Source organism: Pelmatolapia mariae, linkage group LG14, assembly GCF_036321145.2.
Source record: "Pelmatolapia mariae isolate MD_Pm_ZW linkage group LG14, Pm_UMD_F_2, whole genome shotgun sequence".
Lineage (NCBI taxonomy): Eukaryota > Metazoa > Chordata > Actinopteri > Cichliformes > Cichlidae > Pelmatolapia > Pelmatolapia mariae.
Window position 1 is genome coordinate 30984749 of NC_086239.1, and position 22613 is coordinate 31007361.

Here is a 22613-nt window from a genome sequence, read left to right on the forward strand (position 1 = left end):
CTTTACACAAGTCATGTTCACAGTGAGCATAAAACTCAACACAAAAAAGTGGAAACTTCACGAAGGAACTTTTTAACCGTTATGAAAGGCAGGATTTGCAGCAGGGGTTTAGGCCTGGTGGTGCTAAGATAAGCTAACTGGCAGCTAACTTTACTGTAAAGATATGAGAGGATGGTGTTGATCTTCCTAACAATTCTACATCAGAAGCATGAATATGTTTACTGAACTGTCGGACAATTCCTTTTAACTCGATCTACTACAGCTCTAGGGGGATTTTCTAAAACTGTCAGATTATTCTTTTTCCACCAGATATGTCAAGAACCATGATCAGAGCCTTTGTAGCTACAATATCTGTCATCTTTGAACTTCGTTCAGTGAAGAAATCTAATTATTTCCCCAGTTAGCAACAAACCTATTCACTGAAAATAATTTCAAAGATTTTCTGACAAGTGCAGTGTGAAAATTAAATTAGGCCACAAGTGCAAATTTTTCTTTTCATGATGTTTCACAGCATTTTAATGGGGAAAAACAATAAAAACTTTTTAAGTGTAACATGGTGAAATGTGTCTCTTAAACTTATTTATCAGGAGTGGTTTCTGGGTAAGCCCCTCTTTGATGAGGAATCGACCATCATCCATCATTATGCCTTTGCAGAGAACCCCTCCATCTTTAAATATCCAGACTTTGCTGCCTCTTGGGCCTTAAGCATCCCCCTAGTTGTTCGGTGAGTATGTGCAATAAATCTGTAAAACTGAATTCGTCATACAGGCTTCAGAAAATAAGGTTACATCACTATCACGTATATTTACACATACATTTATGTATTTACTATTTATTTGCTGTGTGTTTGATTTCAAAATCTTATTTATTATTTTAGGCTTGCAAAGAAGGTGAAAGAGGAGCCACTTAAATCTGACTTCACTATTGACCTTAAACATGAGGTAAGATACTATGCAAGTCATGCAGTTTTGTATGGAGTGAGATCACGAGCCTACTGGTTTGCAACCATTTTCTAACAGCTTTTTTCACTCTCAAGTCAATGCCAGCCCATTATAATTTATTTGCGCAAAAAGAGCAAGGCATGAAATTCATCTAACCTTGAAGTGAAATCTCATTACTTTGGAGAATTGTCATGGTGCTGTATTGAGGCTCTTATTTTTTTTTATCACTGAAATTCAGCCAGAGAGGCGTCTAGGGATTTTGTTGAGTAAACACAACATCAGACTTATCTGGCTCAGTCTGAAAAAAGGTGGTTCCGTTAGATCTCTTTCAGTTGAGTAGAAATATTACACCTTCTACCTACCTTATATAAAAAAAATATAGAATTCTGAGTTTTCTTTTTTTTGTTTAATGAAATGTGTGCTTTAAATATTATTGTACATGTAATATGTTGCATGAATTGCAGCAGTTCATTGCTGGTAAGTTTACAGTTTCTGTATTTTTCTGCTACTTTAGACAGTTCCAGACAGCACTAGCTGTCGCATCTCATGACACATTCTTGCTCTGTAACATCTCTGTCTTCTCCATGCAGAATATTTAACTTGAAACCCAGATTTTCTTCTTCAGAAATGCAGTAATACTCACCAGTTCTCAAGTCTGCTCTACTCGCTCCTCTTCTTAATCTTTTTTGTTATTCGGCTTAAATAGTGAATATGCTCCTGGAATTTTCTAAACTGTTCTTTTTATTATAATATAAAATAATACAATAATAATACAAAAAGCAGCACATGTTTATGTTTTGAATCAGTCATTAATGTCTTAAGGATTGCGTTCTGTCCTTAACTCATAAGCTTGACCACATGATTCTGGATTTTTTCAGGTTGCCTTGTATATCTGGGACAATGGGAAGGGTCCACAACTCACTGCAGTTCCTGAGCTGTGTACTGTGCCAGAGGACTCTCCCCAGGCCAGCCACTGTGCAACCACTGTGAGCAAAAAGCCTCCACTGTGTGTGAGTATCTGCTCTGTATTTGGATCAGTTTGATTGTCCTCAATTCCCAGGAAATGGACAGGGAGCAAAATTAAATGACAGCACAAAACAGAGGATGGTTCACTGTGAGATATTGGCAGTCATGTAATGATGTATGATGGCCCTCATGCCCAAGGTTGAATCCGAGCCACGCTGGCATTTCACGGTGAAGTACTGCTTTTATTACGCATACTGTGCAACCAGAAAAGACGGAAGTCTTTCATTTGTTTTGCCAAATTAATTTAGACATCAGCCAACTGCGAAGCAACATCCTTTCAGTTTGTTTCCAAATTCAAATCAGATGTTTTATTCTGCATTTTCTTTTTATATCTAAATATTGTTCTATGTATTTAATGTCAAATGTCAAACATCACAATGCAATGCCTTTTTTCAAGCTCACACATTGCTCTATCTGTGTCTTAACCTGAACGCTTGCATTATATTTGAATATTTGCTGTATTTGTCATTGAAACATAAATCATCACGCACATTTATTGTGTCATGAATCTGCAGCAGATATTTCTACCGCCTAAATTTTGCACTGGGGAAACATGCAAAACACGAAAGCAGTTTTGGTCTTCTTTATAAGCTTCCATTAGGACATTTTTTTATTTTTCGTTGTATCTGAGTGGGAGCCAGTGAGTGGGTGTAACTAATGGAAAAAAAAATTGATTAGGTCAGAATGTAAGTAAGGTCAGTAGAATTCCTACTGAAGCTTAATCATACTTGCTGGGGTAGATTTTTTGTGTTGGTTAGATTTGCTGTAACTGACTATGCTGTGCTGAATTCTAAGCAAAATTCTCCACAGGATCTCCAGTGTATTTATGATGTTTGCTCAAGCTGAGAGAAGTTTGGTTTGTGAACTTATTAGAAGGGTATGACATTCTTTAGCCTGCAGCAGTTGGTTTCACACACACCATAAATTGATCAGTAATACTAGTAAGAAGTGATTGTTTGGGGTGGATGCGACTCGAGGTTTGTGGAGAAGGTGAGGCGAGTTGAATTTGAGATGCCAGAGCTTGCTGCTGAGAGTGTCCCATTTCTGAGTTTTTCCATTTTAATTTTTCATGATTTTCCCTCCTGGTTTTGACAGAAAAAACAAAAATTGAATCTGATCTTTTCATTTGTTATTCAAATCACATAGTGTATGTGCATTTGTGGTCTTGAGTCTGGTACATGTTTGCTTCAGTGCAAACTGTCAGATTTATATTCATGTGGTTATTACCTCCCTCTCCACGGCATCCTCATAAAAAGACATTCATTTAAACAGAAAACAGGACAACAAGCCAAGCAGCCGGCAGAGAAACGTGAAGGTCACAGGTTTAATAAGTATTCAGGGAGAAGTTTCCATTCAGACAGAACAGGAGGGGATGTATCGTAATCGGACAGTGAACGAAACAGTTGTGAGACAAATCGGCAAGTGGCTTAAGAGCAGCACTCGGCTGCAGCGTCGACAAAAGAATCAGTAGCCTCGAGAGGCAGATTTAAGAGGGCAAAATGATTACAACCAAAGTGGCAATGACAGCAAAGCCTGTTGTTTTTATTTCAGGCAATAACTAAACTTATTGTAGAGCGGTTTCTATCAAAATGCTAAACATTTCAGGGCAGAAGATTGTTCAAATTCCCACCCTACAACAGTCATTTTCAAAAAAATTAGTAAGACAGGCCAACGAATAACAACGAAGCCTGAGAAGAAAACTGATTGGGAGGCGTGAGACCCAGAATAAACAAAATCTTAGCATCCTTAAGGTCTGTTTTTTTTCCTTTTTTGTGTATGTGTGTCTGTATTTTTTATTGTGAAAAATAGGTTATGTTTTGGACCGCTCAAAGACCGTTTGAAGAGGCCACTTTTAGCTCTGCTCAGATTGTGACGAGCATTTTTCACTCGTTTCTGACATTTTATGCATTACGTAAAAAAGCAAAGAATCTCTTTTCTCCATTAATATTTAAATGTACCTTGTGTGTCTTTTAGTTTGTATTTGTAGCTCAGGCTTCACGGCACAAGAGATCTTTACATTACGTAGCATTTTGTTTCATTAATATTGTTGAAAAAGTAGCAGTTTGTTCAGCAGCTGTTGATGTTTTTAATGTGGCATACATTTTTAATGCACTCTGTCTGAAGGTGATTTAGTGAATTGTTTTTGAGACAGAAATTGCCAAATTGCATTTAGATGTTCGTTTTTCTTTCATTGCTTTCTGTCTCTCACATCATGTGTTTAGGTTTTTTTGTTTGTTTGTTTGTTGTTGTTTTTTCATTTCCGAGACTACAGATGCTACAAATGAAAATTGAATTAATTCCTGCATCCCTTCAAATATGCTGCACGGTTATCAGATACTGTCTGTCTTTAGTTTCAAAAGGAGAACCTAAGGCGACTAGAAGGACAAATGACCTTAGACCATATGAAAGAAAAAATCCAATTCTAATTTCACTTTAAAGATATGAACTCCCACTAATCACTTGGACATTTAATATAGCCTGGAAACTGAGTTTCAGCTATTTAGCTGCAATACATGTCGAGCTTCAGGTTTACTTATATGTGATATGTGTGCTTTTTGTCTTTGACTCATGTCTCCTATTTTTATCAAAGGGCGAGCCTGTAAATAAAGAAGATATATTTGTTGCTGTGAAAACATGCAAGAAGTTTCACAGTGAAAGAGGTGAGTCATTCCCTCTTATACCAAATCCAGAAATGATGAACATTTTCCCTTTATACAGCACACATTTTTGTCCTCTTGCTTTCTCATAATTGATTTGCTTTGCCTTTGACCTATATGTATTGTATGAGCAAACTCTTTCTGTAAATCTTTCCATCACTGTTATGTCTAGACTGATAAAAATACCTTTAGCTATACTTCTTTCTGTGTCTCCCCTATTGCTCCAAATGCTCAGTCATCCAGCAATGCCACTTACTGGCACGCACTCCCTAACATTAAGCTATCTATAGTAAATGTACTCCACTTTTAAACTGATAAAACTGTTGTGGGTTAAGTCAATAGATCAAATTTCAAATTAACTTTAGATGGATCAGACAAATTGAACATTATATGTAAAGGGCGTCACTCAAAAGTAATCCCACTAATTACCTTAATTACATTTCCTTTGCCAAGCAGCTATTATCAGTTTCAAATGCAGACAAGATGAAAATGAATATTAGATTCAGACATCAAAGGTTAGCTTAGCTGCGTAAAGCAAGAGACATGAAAGTGTATCACGTTTAATTTAAGATGTCAATCAGGCTTTTTAATCTTCTGTAGCTGTCGCGATTACGAAGACAATGAAATACTGTAGGATGAACTCTCATTAGGGGTGAGGAAATAGAGCCTCAAAACTATATTACGATATTGCAAGAAAATTTGCAATATTTCTGACGATACATAAACAAAAAAATACTGAACAACAATCACCATTTATGAGTGTCAATAAAAGACGGGTGTTTTCAATTATGAGCTACTATCACTGATGACACATTGCCTAGTTAGAAATGTGAACCTATTGAAACTTGTTGTCAGCAACAGCAACATTGTTGTGCAATAGCAGTAACACAGCATAAGTTAATTGTAAGCACAAAAGTAGCCTGGGTAGTGTTCTTCCTAGAAACATTAACTACAAGTATAACTGACTGCTTAACACTTCAGTTTAACAATAACTAGCATCATTTAACTTGCATGTTGTGTTTTGGGTTGAGCTTTTTTAACCAGTTTAGTTCCATTCACTGTTTGCTCCTCCTAATGCTCCACTGATCTTAGGTTCAGGCATTTGGTCACACATCATCCGCTGTAGTCAACGGTGTGTTTTTGCCTCAGGTGGAGAAACAAGTTTGTTTCCACCTTTAGTGGGAACGGTTTTCTTACATATTTTCCAAAGTACTGTGCTTTGTTGGAGGTTGTTGAAGTGGCTTGCTTTCAACAAAATTGTGATTGTAAAATTGATTTCTAAACAAGAAGGTAGCACCTAGAACTAGCCTGTACTACCACAAAAAGAAATCCGTATGTAGCTCTGTTCTTACATGGACTTTTTTGTGGTTCTGCACTGATTTGAAACACAAATAAATGCAGTTTGTTGTTTTCTATAGCTTTCATTCTCTCCAAAACATAAAAAGTAAACATGAGTTGACAAAAATATAGAATGAAGTAAAACATTAAAGAACAGCATGTTACCCTTCTTAAAAGCCAGTTGAAATGTGACATGCAGATAGTGTAGTATAATAATACTGTATTTTTTACTGTGATACACAATTTATTCACCTTTATCTTTCCATTTGCTTTTAATGAAATATTTACAGCACTTCTTAAGAACTACAAAGCCTCATGCCATCTTGTAACACAGTCTCTGCTTTAACTGTGTTTTAATGTACTGGTGTGCTTCAGTTTAAGTGGCATTTGTCTGATAAAATGCCATTTTATATCCTCAAGAGCCACAGTTGTCTTTTTTTAACAGCAATCCATGTGTAGGTTGGGTTTGCTGCTTCACTCTGTGTTCAAAGTTTTCTTTTTAACCTAATGATTGTCTAAAGCAGTCAATATCTGACCTGAATGATGCCTTTGGAATATACTTGTTTGCTTTAGCTGTTTAACGTGGTAATGTAAGATACATGTGTACTTCGAGCTTGATTGTACTTGATGTTTCTTATCAGTTCAGAACCTGTACAGGCACTGAACACAACTTTTTTTGTTTTTTGGTTTATTCTTTTAATCTTAAACATGCCACTTTGATTCATTTTTGATGATTTATGAGAGATGAACACAACCTTGAGCTGCTGATGCTGCTGTAGATGTCAGGGTATCCTGTGTTTCTCTGTATTAATACTCTGTGACTTAAACAGCCCAGAAACTTTCAAATATCCAAAAATTCATGAGTCCTATCCTAATAAAATGTAGAGGAAAACGCTGACCTTTGACACCAAGAATTAAGTCATCAACTTGGTGCTAACTGTGCCTTATCCTACCTGTGATAGCTAGTTGAAATGCAGCATATAAATAGAATGAAAAATACAGATACAGTAATCTGCTCTCTGCAGTACCTTTCCACTGCCAAAAGCTGCAGGTTTCACAGTGCTACTGGGCATTAAGCACAATGAAGTTAAATTATTTCTGAAGCCTGACAAAAATCCCCAGAGTCAAAGCTCTGAAATGTAAAAGTAAAGGGAAGAAACCCTTTATTTTACAAGTTACTTTGAAAAGTTTTGTGATTTACTTTGGTGTAACTAATCATATGTCTAATCAAATATTGAAAGCCAGTCATCCAAGCCAGAATCAAAAGAGGCTTTTCCCCAAGTAAAAAAGAGCACAGTGTCGGTACATACTGAATTAATCTAATCTGAACAAAGTCGAAGGATTAAAGGGAACATTGTTTATCATTTCACTATCCTTAATGATTCATCTCCCTAAATAAAATATTTACTTTAAAAATACAGAATTTCAGAATGTTTTCATTTGGTCAGAAAACATTGCACAGAACATGAGGTCTGCTTGTTGTGAAACTCTGAACACTGTATTGATTTTTCTCCTTCTATCTCTAGTGCCAGTGATAAAGAAGACTTGGGAAAAGGACGCCTTATTTTTGGAGTACTACAGCGATCATGCTGATCCTTCAATACCAACCATTAATTTAGGTGTTCCAAATACTGAAAGGGGTAAGTTATCCTTTCACAGCCTCACTTGTCATCACACCAATCATCACTTGTACCGACAGATACACTTACTGGCCTAGTATATTGGTCCAGGCTGAACTGGCTAATTAGGCTTAAAAGTTATACACCTTTCACCACCACATGAAGGGGATGTGATTCAAATCCAACATTTCAGGAGAACTGGAACCAGAGTGAGCTGGAGTACTTTTGTCAGTGGGTATTTCAACTTTTCAGCATAAAAATCCATTTACTGTAAAACAGTGACATGAATAAAACTCCTCTCAGTTGGCAGCAGGAGTGTGCTGCAGTTTTTCTTTTGTAAGGCACTTGTATTTTTCTTTTAGAAAACTGGCTTTGTGCCTTCTGTTTGATATGAGCTTCTCTTGGCCAAGAACTATAATTTTCTAACCTACTGACCACTTTAACCAATAATCCCCCGGTGACTTCTACCATCTCCAGGACTTAAATACTAGGTCACCTTTTTATGACTAGTCTTTGTTCCAAATATTTATTTTAAAGCTGGTGGTTTCCTAAAGTTGGTTTATTTAATCATTTCACCGATGTAGCAGTTTCAGTGTTATGCTGTCGCACTCCTTACAAGCATTTAATTCATGAACAAGTGCTGTTTATAAGATCTATACCCATTTCCCTTTCTTTATTTTTCTTTTTTTTTGAAAATGGGTATACATCATGTAAAATCCATCCTGCTGTACTGTGTAATTACTTACCTGTTTTCCAACATGCTTAATTGAAGCTTTGGATGTCACTGCCCCTTTAAATACTTAACAGTTTTCTACTTTAAATATTTAACAGTTCTCTGTCCTTTGACCACTCTCCAGAGTATTTAAAGACAGCCTGTGTGCAACCACTCATCAAAAAATCGGGCCTCAATCCTTCTTACTGAAAAACTTAAAGAGCGATTTCAAAGTATTACAACAAAACTTGTATAGACAATTGTCTGTCTACAGCTTCTAGAAGCATTACATCTGAACAGTTTAAAAGTTTTTTAGTCAGGTTTAGTTTAGTCAGACACCACAGTAAAGATTTTGTGCTTAGCAAGGTAACAGATGAACTGCTGATACCAGTCACTGTTCTTCTCTGATGTTACTTACTTGATGTAACTGCAATATTTGACACAGTAAACCATAAAAGTTTGATCAAGGGGACAAAGCACTGAGCAGGTGTATCTGGAATGAAAACATTTCGATGACCAGACAGAATTTTTCTACGGTGACCACATTGCTGCTTACTCTGTACTGTGGAGACCCTCAGGGGTCTGTACTGGGACCTGCACATTTGTTTTTTTCCAGTGCTATGCCAGTGACACATTGTTCTATCACTCTAATAAAATCAAAACCCTGTCCAGTCTTACAAATGAACTGATATTAAGAAATATTTTCCAAATTTTCTAAAATTAAACACATTCTTATTGTTGCGTCGCACAAGCTTCATCCCAGTATGAATCCCCCCTTTTCCTTTACGAGTTTATGTAAAATCAGCTGTCAAAAACCTGGTTGTGCTTTTTAATTCTAGTCTCACCCTCAAGAAACATATATAAGCAAGGTCATCCAGTCCTGCTACTGCCATCTAAGAAATATGATCACTTCTGCATTTTAGTGAAACTCATTGATTGTCATTCATGCCTTTATTTTCTCTTGGTTAGATTACTATGGTGGTCTTTAAACAGGGATCAATCAGAAAGTACCAAATAGACTTCAGATTGCAGCAGATTTCTGCCATTACTTTTAGAACTGATTTTAAGATTTTACTTATTACTTTTAAAGTCCTTCACCACCTGGCCCCAGAATATACACTCAAAGTGATGTTCCCATCTTAACTAGTTCAGGTGCAGATCCTCAGGCACGATTAACTGTTCCCACCAACTGCTTCAAGGCAAAAGGTGATTGAGCATTTGCTGCTAGGGCTCCTCAGTTGTAAAATGATCTGCCTGAAGATCTCTAGCTGGCCTTGTCTGTGTCTTCTGTTAAACCACTGCTAGTCTCATTTGTATTATTAGGCTTTTTATATACATTGTAACATAAATTTTATATCCTACTTGCATCTTATTCTTTTAACCTTTAGGTTATGTGTGTTAATTTTAATTTATTCTTTACAATGGAACCACCTCATTCTCATTCTTATTTTGATGTTACACTCGTGTGTGGCCTATTTCGACTGATATGTAAAATGCTTTATCATTTAGTTTGTTTGTTTATTCTGTGTTTCTGGGAAGCACTTTGTAACACAAGTTTTGATAAGTGTCATACAAATGAAAATAATACAGTTTTTGAGCATAATTTTTCATTTCTGAGAAACATCAGCTGTTTCAAATTCCTGTTTACGTGTTTCAATTGGATCTACATTTAGAGCTTGGATAGGATAAGTAGCATAGATGATGTTCAGCGGTTAACAACAACTGGCTACACTTAGTAACAAAGCTCAAAGGAGGCTCCCGCAGGAGGTGCACCAGACTTGATTGACTGGGAGGAGACTCTGGGGCAGACCTGGTTTCTCTGCTAGAAAAATACATCCTCAGGTGGACTGAAAACCTTGCAATCCCCCAGGAGGGTCTTTAATCCAACAACACACCAAGCTTATCCTAAGGGAGGAACTAGGGGATGTTGTTGAGCTAAATGATGCAGAGCTGGTCTACACATGGATGGATGGATATATTTATTGTTCTACCGAGAACAATAAATAAATGAAATGCAATGTAGTGTGCATTGAAATGATAAGTATTTTCAATATGGCTTAGTCCGATACTCTTTGCATCTACCTTCATCCTTAAGCGTCCTTCATTTCTGTGTGAGCAATAAGGTCTGTTTTGTTTTTGTTTTTTTTGCAAAATAAGATATCTCAGCTAATTTATTTATGGTCCTTCATTTTTATATCGAGGATTTATCTATTATTTGTAACTTTTAGAGATGCATGCACAAAAACGTACTTATTTGTATTTAATTCATCATTGCATCTATGGTGCAATGACAGAACCTGTCCAGATGTAACGTAATCATAGTAATGTTATAGAATTATGGAATGCATCACACTGGGTATGGTAATGGGAAACGTGCACAAATATACAGTACATAGACCTGAAGAATGCACCAAGCAATCCAGGGTAGTTTACAAGAACGGTACAAACTCTCTGCTTTGGTGCCTTTCTGATTGCTTCAGGCAGAGTCCATTTGGGCAAAAAGTTATTCTACAGCCTCATAGCCATCGGCACACAGTGACACCGAAGACTCCGCGTTCTGCACCTTAATAAGATGCTGCATCGGCTGTTGCCAGTTTAGCTCCACTGTAGGTAAAACTTGTTGTTCAGAGAGAGCTCTGGTGTAGACCCGTGCCTCCCTTCAGTTACTGGCAGCTCAGCACTTTTAACAAGGATGTCTCTTGCAACCTCTCGCTGTATAGATGTAAACTGCCACTGGCTACTTGCTAGTAAATTTGTACTAGTATGATGCAGATCTGAGCCTTCCGAAGAATAAAAGCCAACCTTCTCTAGCAAAGTTATTCTCTTATCAGTGCAGTTTGGTGTTGATATGCAACCCCCGTACTTGAGAGCCGCCTCATCTCCACCTCCTCGTTGTAGATAGTGGCAGGTCTCCCGCACTTCTTGCTCTTTAACAAATCCAAAATGAGAGCCTTTGCTTTTCAAACACTAAACAAATAGTTCTTCTGCACTGTCGATGCTCTCAGACTTCAGACTGAAATAATTTTGATTTTTTAAAGTCAAACTTCAACAGAAGAAAAAAACGGTATATGCAAATCAGATTAAAGGATTTCTGGATTTCTATCATGCTGACGCCTCTGTTGGTTCTGTGACTTGCATTGGGTTTTAAAATAACTCCGCAAGAAGACTATGTAATTCGTACCTAAACAAACCTGCATCTTGTTAACTTTACTAATGTGGATGGGGAAAGAGCAGAAGTATACATCTCATAGTAGTAAAGTCTTAAATGCACAAGTTCTTAAGGTGACATAACTGGTGTACAGTTGAAGGTCGTATGTGTGAAGAGTAAAACAAGGTGACAGTGGAGTCCCCTGGGCCCCCTCAGTGCACTCAGCAACTTATTATGCATTGCTAATGCACAGCTGTTTGGAGTAGGGCCACGCTATAGTGAAAGTAATCCTCTTTCAGTTCCCTTGAAACAGTAAAACCACATCGATTTAGAACCAGTAAAATCCACGAGAAATCGTTAAACATGCCACTACCTGATGTATATGGAGAGTGATTGCTTTGCTTAGGGGTAATTGAAAGTGTAAAAATGCTCATACATTACTCAGTCATGTTGAATTCATTGATGGAGATGTGATTTAAATCTGGAAACTGACTTTTTTGTTTACTTGTTCTTTTGCTGCTTGTCACTATCCACAATGAGGAGGTTTCTTACCATAGACACTGTAGCATATCATGTATTACTGATGTTGTATTTACTGAAATGTTTTTTTTTGGTTGTCCAGTCAGAACAACATCTAAATTCATTCAGATCAAGGGAACATGATCACTATATAAAATCTAAAATATAAATATGGCTAAATACACTGTTGATAGTGTTAAAAAGATACTGGCCAGTGCTACCCAACAGCCTCCTAGTAGATGTACTGATGGTATACATGTGAACAAATACTAGGTGTTTTTCAGTAAAGCTGACGTCTGACCTCGAGCTGACCTCTGATCAAGGCCACTGAGATTAAAACCCATCCAAGATTTTTAGTAGCTGCTTCTGTTGGATGAATTTAAAAGTCTTCCATCACCTCATTATCACGTTATCAAGATATAAAATACACCATCAGCCATTTACAGTTGAGGGGTAAAAACTAAGGTGCTGCCTTAGTTAACAGATTTGTATCATCTGCTTCCAATCAAATACGTAAATGGTTGTCTAAAGCTACAGTTTGTCTTAGTTTTAGTGGGCAAGCAAGAATAAATAAAAATGGATAATTAATTGCAGAGTGTGGAAGTGTTCCTTAGTCTAGTGGATCTGATCTTACCTAAAGATTTAGATCACTTAGGTTAAAGAACATTTGTTTAATTATTGCCCAAAGCAGAACTGATATTTCATGATCATTTCTCTCTAGACAAGAGAACATGGGGTAAGGGTAAGACGCCATTCAGTCTGCAGACAGCCAACCAGACAGGCCTGCAACTGGTTGTGCTCTGACAAAAAACTGAAATTGAAGCTGTCAGGATTCTCATGGAGTTTATTCTTTTGCATAAGTCAACACATTACCTTTATTACCTAAGAGAGTACTAAGAGTTGGTATGACTTGCCCCTGAGTTTTACACCTTGTTCCGCAAAAGGGCAGTGTTGGCCAAGTCTTTCTCCCAGGTAATCTAAAAGAAAGTGCCTCCTTCCCTTCCAATTTTGCCTTCTGCTGCATGCCAGTTTGCTTTTGGGAGGCAACAATCTAGTGATGGCAGCAGTCCACGGTCCATCATCAAGGCAGGGGCATCTTCACTGATTCTGGTAAACAGCCAGATACTTAAGCTACTGTCAGTGCGTAATGTCAGTCAAACAGAACTAATAATAGGATTTACATCCTGGAGGATGTACGGTAGATTGGATTTCTGCAGTGATTTGAGTGTGATGTAAAAGATCTAGTAAAAGACTTTAAATGAGATTGCCCCAGCCACAAACCACGACAACAGAAAAAACCCTCACTGATTTACAGTATCTATATTTAGAAATATGCAACAGTGTCGGGTACTTATCAACATGAGGACAGTGGCCATTACGTTATTAGATAAGAATGCAGTGAAATGAGACATAAAAGGAATATATCTGTCTCAAGGAAAGGAGGAGATGATCGGTACATAAAAAATTAATTTCCATTTCTTTTGCTCATTTCTTTCTGCTTCTTTCCCAAGGCCTCAAACTTTATGCTAATGATTGCTGAGAGCATCCTTGAAGTTCATCATCGTCAGGCATCGATATGTCAAGAGTCTGTGTTCATCACTAACATTGTTGCCTGTGCCCTCGGAGCAAATCTTAAAGCCATATCATGCATTTACATGTGCACAAAGAAAATGAAATGCAGCATAAGCCGTCACATTTATCAAGTAAAGAGGCACAGACTGGCAGACAGAATTATTGTCAAGAGTCCAATGTAAAAACAGATCTGACGTAAAATAAATTCATTCGCATTGTGCTGAAAAACAAGTATTCACCCAACTCAGAACTGTCTAGCTCATCATGCATCTGTCTGAAACCACAAAGAAATATTAAGTCTGGTGAAAACCCACATCTTTACAGTATACATTTATTTTGAAAATGGAAAAATACACTCAACAGGCTGAGGTTAAAAATTTATATAGTCTGAGCAAGTGAGGCAGAGAATGATGCAAGACCTTGAAATGGAAAAGTGGCATAGGAACTTTATCAAGCAAGTACGAGTACGATTCACGGCCGAGTATGAACAAATACTTGGGTAAAAAAAAAATGTCAAAGCTGGGCCAAAGCAAAACTTTCTGTAGTATTATGTTCATATGAATGTAGCTGTGGTTGTTTGCTCTTTTCTTCTAAAGACTGCATTAAACATGAAGAAGAAAACTACTATCTATCCACGACCCTGATCTTCCCTAAACTCCCACGACTAGATATAAGATTACCAGAGATCAGCGTGTTTTTGGATTTTATTCCTGTCAGCAGTTCAAGGTGTCCCTCCTTATTCTATATTCGGATACCAGCAAAAACACCTTGGGTGCCTTATAAATAAAACAGTAAGGCCTCAGTATTCTTTGTGATGCTTGCCACCAGAGATTTCCATGTCTCAGCTCTCAGCCCTGATGGTGCACATATTTGGATTCTGATGGGCATATTTCTTTGGTTTCTTTGTATTTGTTGTTTACTTCCACATCACTGTTTTTGTTTTCAGGAGTTGGCAGAAAATTTTGTTCCATCTGGCCGTCATGTCAAACTTGCCAGAGTAAAAGTTTGATCTTCCGGGCTCATCATTCCAAACATACCTTATTTTTTCTTTGAGTTGTCAGAATGTAGACAAGGGCTTTCTTTCTTTCTTTCTTTTTGCTTACAAAGCTTTGTAGGACATATCTTTGCACTGAAAAGCCCAGAGAGGATTTTATTCATTGCTGTGCAATCCAAATCTTGAAGAGGTGAATAATTTTTTTTAACAGATCTTTACATGTGCGATCACCTGTTTGACCTGTGCAGTTGCTGACATGCATGTGTAAAGACAAGCATACTTTTGAGGTGTCTTTGAGCAGAATGCAGAGCTGCTCTGTGTTTGCCCAAACAGTCCACACCGCTGTCAAGTTAAAGCAGAACTACAAGCAAAAGCTACAAATAAAAAGCACTATGGTCGTGCTTATTTTTCTTACCTTCTGAAAAGGCCCCTATCAAGAGAATAAAACTCTAATTAGTTACTTGTTATCTAAACGTAGCTTGAAAATCAAGTCTCGAATGCTTTCCTAAGTTAAACATTGCTCTTTCTGTAGTTAACAACTGTGACTATTGGTTTGCTTCCTTCCTTTCAAATCCAGTCCGAATAATAAATGACTATAATTTTTGTTGCTACTGCCTTTTGCCTGCGTTTGTGTGCATGAAGGCATCTGTGCATATAAATAACTGCTTATACCCACTGTGATTTTCTTCCTAACAGGGTCATTTATCTTTGTAAACCAGATGGTCAATATGTGATTAAGTCATACTGGCCATTCTGTTGATAGCATGTCTGTATTTGCAGGCCACTGTGGAAAAACATTTGCAATCCTTCAAAGATATCTAAGCAGCGCTGTCCCGGACACCAAGTGGCTCCTCATTGTGGATGATGACACACTTATCAGGTATGTTCTTGTCATTTGGAAATGTGTTTGTTTTTGGGGTTTTGTGGCCTAAACTCTGCAATTTCATTCATCTGACTGTTTGACTGACATTTATTCATAAAATTTCTACCAGATTCTGTCTTAGCTGTGAAAAGGTTGAAAGAGAGAGACGCTTGGAATGAAGTCACTTTGTAAAAATGAGTTCCAGAGATATTACCATCCTATCAAACATCTAAAAAGCTCAGCATATAACTTCATGTCCAGCTGGCTTCACTTTCTGTCAGGTTGCCTCTTCATTTGGAAGCCTCTGGGTGTTTAAAATAGCCTGAGGGAGCGCAGTTAATTCTCCCTCTAGATGAATAGTTTCTTAGGTGTGTAGGCACCAGAATGTGCGTATGATGATGATGATGAGTGTGTGATTAGTTTGATCTGTGCTTTCTCCAGCATCCCCAGACTGCAAGTCTTGCTAAGCTGTTATGACTCCTCTGAACCAGTGAGTCTGGGGGAGCGATACGGCTATGGCTTGAGCCAAGGTGGCTACAGTTACATAACAGGAGGTGGTGGGTGAGTTAGTTTCACTGCTCAAATGCTCTGGGAATGATGATGATAGAAGATTCAGGGGCAGCAGAGGAACTATAAAGTGTGTAATAAAAAAAACATAATCTGTAATTTACAGATAAACCCTTTCAATTTAGTTTAAAAGTGTGGCGCTCCCCTAAGGGAAATGAGTTTGGAGACTGCATTGCAGTAAAAGAACTCAATAAAAATATGAAATAAAACCCCACTGAATCACAAATGGCCATCAGCTGTTAAAGCAGGTGAAAGAAAAACACCCAGAATTTAATTAAAAATCTGATTTTAGTGCCATTTTGCTTACATCAGCTGTAAGCTCATAAAGTGGGCAAAAAGCAAAAGTGGTAGTTCACTTTTATTTTGACAGCACAAATCTCACCTATTTGGCAAAATCTGTGCTTTAGATACCTCTTGAGCTGTGAGTGAGCTGTGTGAGAAACTCCATTTAGGGACACTTCAGTTGCTGTGACACTTCACAACACTACAGCTGCCAGTTTTCTGAAGAATAATATCTTAAAAAAAAAGACCCATTCTGAGTGGCAATGAGCGATTTTTCTGTCAGCTTAATATTCATTTTGTCATCTGTAATTGTTTCTCTTTTCATTGAATTGTCGCATCATTGTTACACAGAACCAATTTATATGAAAAAACCCATCTCGCTCTCAGCTCATAATTTTACTCTATTCTATTGCCCTCCCCCTCAATTGAATGAAATACGCATAATGGACCTTAAAATGATAGCGGAAAGGCATGCATATATAATTTCTTGGCAAAAAAAAATTCCTTCTAAATTGATCATTTACACTTCAGATAAGTGTGTTATGTGTGTCTTTTACATGCCTTTTTGTATGTTTATGCGTTGCTGCAGTATGGTGTTCAGCAGGGAAGCTGTGGTGCGACTTCTTAAGAGTGGCTGCAAGTGCTACAGCAATGACGCGCCAGATGACATGGTGCTGGGCATGTGCCTCAATGCTCTCGGACTTCCCGTCACACACAGTCCTCTCTTCCACCAGGTTGTAATCATACTCTCACAATACATTCTTTTGTGTGAAGAATGATAAGGATTTTTTTTATGTCAATAATCTTTTTTTCTTTAATGAAAAATCTCTTCAGGTATTACGATAAAGGAGATTTTACAGTGAGATATGTGATGACTTTTAAGGAACAGACCGTGCAAAGGAAACCACATTTCTTTTTAGGTGTTTCAGCCTCATCATCTGCAGGCAGACTGAGAACTGGCTGATATCTGATTTTCAAAAGCCCTGTACACCTACGCAGGATTTTTTTAGTTTTTCTGGTTGATTAGGCACTGCATATGCTAAAGTAATTTTCTATCACAGGTTCTGTAATTTCAAGCTAGTGAACGGTGAAACCATCCACATTAGAGTTTGTACTTCTGAAAGTGTGATGCAGTCTGAACCTCATATTTACTATCCTTTTCCCCTGGTTCATTTAGGTAAGCTGAGCTCTTAGAAAATTCCTAGTTGTAATTATGGGGGTGTTGATGTGGACTGTACTTACAAATCAGAACCTGGCAATTACAGCATCACTAATATAAACGTGCAGTGTGGACTGTGTATAGAAGAAACTCTTCTACACAGAGTTTCTACACATACTCTGTGAAAAAGGTCATTTTATTGCCAACATTTTGAGTTGTAGGTAGGAAAAGCACATTTGTTCCTTAAAAAAGTGTCAAAAACAATACCAGAATCCTCAAACCTAAAAGGGTAAATGCTCATCAATATGCCTGAATGAAGGGGGTGCTACGCAGACAGGTTGGGTGACAGCATGGGGACATAAACACAGGAAGAGAATAGCTGAGGTTGAGGATACTGTTGACTGATATGTCACGGCATGTCAAATACATAAGACTGGAATGTCCACCAGCAACCAGTAGTGAGCTACAAAGCTACGGGCGACAAGCAGAGCACTTAACATGTGAATAGGACTTACTGTGGGTAGAAGCAGTCCTGTGGGACTTCTAGGGTATGTCCACCCTTCTCAGTGATAAAAATATATTTACACTTCACAGGATATTGATCTTTTTTATCCAGCAATGCTTTGCTGAAAGTGGCAAGACAGAAAAAAATTGGAAGACTTATAGCAGTCTCCAAAACAGCTAGATAGCCTTTTTCCCAAAAAAATAACAGGAGCTTTTTTTCCTTTGACTTGCTGTCTTCCTGTTATGTTTTAGTGACAGCTTCAGAAACAAGGCAGAGTACAATTGCGCTGGTGCTCCTGCGGTCGGGCATCATTACAGATGCGTGTGTTTAGGTCAAACAGTCAAAAAAAGGAAGAAAGCAAAATCATTCATCTTTGCAAACTCATTTTCATATCATCTCATTTCCATGACATTGCTGTTTGCCTGATGTTATCCAAACATAGCGAAGGTTGAGAAGAAGAAACTCTAAAATGTTGCTAATACCATGTGTGATTATGTAACTGGGTTAAATCGGTTTTTAGACCACTTAATTTCCTACTGCTTCTTCACTTCAACATGTACATCATGTACATGTACATTGACAGATAATATTTATATAATCTGCCAAAAGCTTATGTATAGACCCGATGTGAAGTATTCTTCTGCTCAGATCCCCAGGAGTATAAACATATACTTATAAAATCTCGTCATGTACATTTCATAATCTGTCAATAACTCATATGAAGTCCTTTTTAATTCCACAGGTTTACAGCCATGTAAACATGGTATGTAAATAACTCATGTTTCGTCTTTACGTGCTGTTTTCTTGTTCCAGTCTTAAGTCTGTCATTTTTTTTTATTTACCATGTGAGGGAGTATAGCAGGTATATATACAGTGGCTTGCAAAAGTATTCGGCCCCCTTGAACTTTTCCACATTTTGTCACATTACAGCCACAAACATGAATCAATTTTATTGGAATTCCACGTGAAAGACCAATACAAAGTGGTGTACACGTGAGAAGTGGAACAAAAATCATACATGATTCCAAACATTTTTTACAAATAAATAACTGAAAAGTGGGGTGTGCGTAATTATTCAGCCCCCTGAGTCAATACTTTGTAGAACCACCTTTTGCTGCATTTACAGCTGCCAGTCTTTTAGGGTATGTCTCTACCAGCTTTGCACATCTAGAGACTGAAATCCTTGCCCATTCTTCTTTGCAAAACAGCTCCAGCTCAGTCAGATTAGATGGACAGCGTTTGTGAACAGCAGTTTTCAGATCTTGCCACAGATTCTGGATTGGATTTAGATCTGGACTTTGACTGGGCCATTCTAACACATGGATATGTTTTGTTTTAAACCATTCCATTGTTGCCCTGGCTTTATGTTTAGGGTCGTTGTCCTGCTGGAAGGTGAACCTCCGCCCCAGTCTCAAGTCTTTTGCAGACTCCAAGAGGTTTTCTTCCAAGATTGCCCTGTATTTGGCTCCATCCATCTTCCCATCAACTCTGACCAGCTTCCCTGTCCCTGCTGAAGAGAAGCACCCCCAGAGCATGATGCTGCCACCACCATATTTGACAGTGGGGATGGTGTGTTCAGAGTGATGTGCAGTGTTAGTTTTCCGCTACACATAGGGTTTTGTATTTTGGCCAAAAAGTTCCATTTTGGTCTCATCTGACCAGAGCACCTTCTTTCACATGTTTGCTGTGTCCCCCACATGGCTTGTGGCAAACTGCAAACGGGACTCCTTATGGTTTTCTGTTAACAATGGCTTTCTTCTTGCCACTCTTCCATAAAGGCCAACTTTGTGCAATGCACGACTAATAGTTGTCCTATGGACAGATTCCCCCACCTGAGCTGTAGATCTCTGCAGCTCGTCCAGAGTCACCATGGGCCTCTTGGCTGCATTTCTGATCAGCGCTCTCCTTGTTCGGCCTGTGAGTTTAGGTGGACGGCCTTGTCTTGGTAGGTTTACAGTTGTGCCATACTCCTTCCATTTCTGAATGATCGCTTGAACAGTGCTCCGTGGGATGTTCAAGGCTTGGGAAATCTTTTTGTAGCCTAAGCCTGCTTTAAATTTCTCAATAACTTTATCCCTGACCTGTCTGGTGTGTTCTTTGGACTTCATGGTGTTGTTGCTCCCAATATTCTCTTAGACAACCTCTGAGGCCATCACAGGGCAGTTGTGGAGCTGTTTTGCAAAGAAGAATGGGCAAGGATTTCAGTTTCTAGATGTGCAAAGCTGGTAGAGACATACCCTAAAAGACTGGCAGCTGTAATTGCAGCAAGAGGTGATTCTACAAAGTATTGACTCAGGGGGCTGAATAATTACGCACACCCCACTTTTCAGTTATTTATTTGTAAAAAATGTTTGGAATCATGTATGATTTTCGTTCCACTTCTCACGTGTACACCACTTTGTATTGGTCTTTCACGTGGAATTCCAATAAAATTGATTCATGTTTGTGGCTGTAATGTGACAAAATGTGGGAAAGTTCAAGGGGGCCGAATACTTTTGCAAGCCACTGTATACCTATATACAGGTAGGGTGCCAACAGAGCACCACAGACTGTAAAAAAATGGGCATAAAGTATGCCTATGGAGTGGCATATCATGCATTCATAGATAAGCACATCTCTTTGTAGGTCACACATTTCTTGTGAGATTCCAGTGTTTCTTTTTAAGTGCCCTTTCTCACTGTCCCTCTTCCCCTCTGTTTTTCTTTTCCTTCATTTTTCTTTCTCCCTTTCCTATCCCCTAGTCATGTCTGTCCCATCTGTAACAACTGAAAATAAAATTAAATAAATAATAACAACAAAGGTCGATCAAATGGACCAATACGGCAAGGCCGTGATGATCCACTTGGTAAAGTAAATCCATTGGGTATCCTTGTTGGCCTTCAGACAACAATTCTGATGGCTAAAGAACCAAATGGGACAGGCAAAAAAAAAAGAGAGATTCCAGTGTTACTAGAGCCAATCAAAACCGCATGTATTGCCCTAGTACATGGGAGAAGGAGACAAAAGGCTGTGCAGTTTGACATAAAACAAAAGGGCCTGCTGATTCCAGGTGGGAGGTGATTGTTTCACATCCAAAAGTGCATTTAAACCTGTGCATTTGCTGCTCTGATATTCCAAAATGGCTTTAAGTCATTTCTCACAATCGTGAAAAAGTTAAATGTCAAATGAGTCGCTACACCACAAGCATGCATGACCTATAATTAGACATCATAAGTGTTACTTTCTCTATTTTCAGGAGGCATCTGAACATAAACTCGTGCTTTCATACCTTTTCTCCTACTCTCAGCTTGCAAAACGTCTCCTGAGACAGCTTCCAAATATAAATTACCGTGCTTAATCTTACCTTTCAGGCACGCCCAGAGGACTATGCCAGAGACTTCCTAGCTCACCAGGTGCCCATCTCTTTTCATAAACACTGGAACATTGACCCCATTGCTGTCTTCAACAAATGGCTTAAGGATGACTTCACAGCAAGTCAAGATGAACTGAAAAGTGCAAAAACAGAACTATAATGAATTTAAGCACATAAACTAGCCTGTATGAATACTTTTATATGTATGTACAGTGTGTGTATGTCGAGTGATGGGAAAATTATCAGTTCACAGATGTAAATGTTTTGGGGGTTTTTTTGTAATGTTGATGTTGAGCTGTTATAAAGAAGGACCATGCGAGCATGTGTCCGTGATTTAATATTTGAGTGTTTTCATGACTGAGTTGCATGTTATGGTTGCTGTCAAATTTGGGAATATGTGTATATTTATATCTTAATCTAATACCTTATAGAGGAGCATATCGTTTCTTTGGAGAAATGGTGTCTTTTACAATGATCACTAATGCTGTACAATGTGCTCTATTTTGTCATAAAGGCATTAATATTTCAAAATGTTTTGCTTTTTGCTTTCATTTGGGACCTATTGCAGGATTTAGTCTAACTGGGCAATGTATAAATGATGAGGTTGTTAAAGGTTAATTAATGCTATGACTAAAATGGCAAAACTACAATATGAGCAGTCTCTTCTGTGCAGCTACAAAGCAGCGTGAATTCTCTCAAAAACATTGTGAAAATTTGTGCCCTTAAAATGTTTACTTTTTAAAAGGGTCCTACTGTGCACAGACAGACAAACATCTTATTTTTAAACTCGTCTATTTACATTGTGGGGGTTTTTTCATAATCATCTATTTCTCAAGGTGTTCTCCTTCCTCATAGAGACACAGGCACAACATTTCATGGGCATACTAACATAAAGAAGGTATTAAGAATAAATGTATTATTTAACAACATCAAAACCAATTAATTTTCATTTTTTCTCTATCGCCTAATTAATTAGTGGACTAAGTAATTTGCTGACCATTATTAAAGGTCTTTGAAAGACCTTGAGCATGCAGTTGAAAAATTTAACTTTTCCTCTACTGGCTGTTTGCCATCTTGAAAAATTAGCTGTAATGTTTCATTCTCAAAACACTCGGAGTGACTAGTAACGGCCAAAAAAGCTTTAGAAAACCGGTGGGTTATGAAAGGCTCGATATTTATTACGCTCGGCTAATGAAAATCTGAAATGTTAATAAAGGAAAACTCATTACCATCTCTCAAATGCACACTGTAAAACAGAAGATGTTCCTCTCTTTACAGATCCTTTCTGCACTAAGGTGCTAAATTTACACCGTCCTAATAGCACAGCAGGCTGGTGCAAGTTCATGAAAAGTCTAATGGC

The 22613-nt window shown here is 38.0% G+C and overlaps 1 protein-coding gene across 1 annotated transcript in view; it reads left to right on the forward strand.

The window, feature by feature from the left end:
* Nucleotides 1–21754, forward strand: part of b3glcta (beta 3-glucosyltransferase a) — a 70321-nt gene extending 48567 nt beyond the window's left edge. Inside the window, exons 7-15 of the mRNA XM_063492979.1 lie at nt 588–724; nt 878–941; nt 1820–1951; nt 4558–4627; nt 7489–7602; nt 15307–15406; nt 15830–15949; nt 16827–16971; nt 21252–21754. Coding sequence (XP_063349049.1) covers nt 588–724; nt 878–941; nt 1820–1951; nt 4558–4627; nt 7489–7602; nt 15307–15406; nt 15830–15949; nt 16827–16971; nt 21252–21413 — 1044 coding nt within the window. The 3' untranslated portion in view covers nt 21414–21754. The remainder of the gene's footprint in view (nt 1–587; nt 725–877; nt 942–1819; nt 1952–4557; nt 4628–7488; nt 7603–15306; nt 15407–15829; nt 15950–16826; nt 16972–21251) is intronic.
* The last annotated feature ends 859 nt before the right edge of the window (nt 21755–22613 follow it).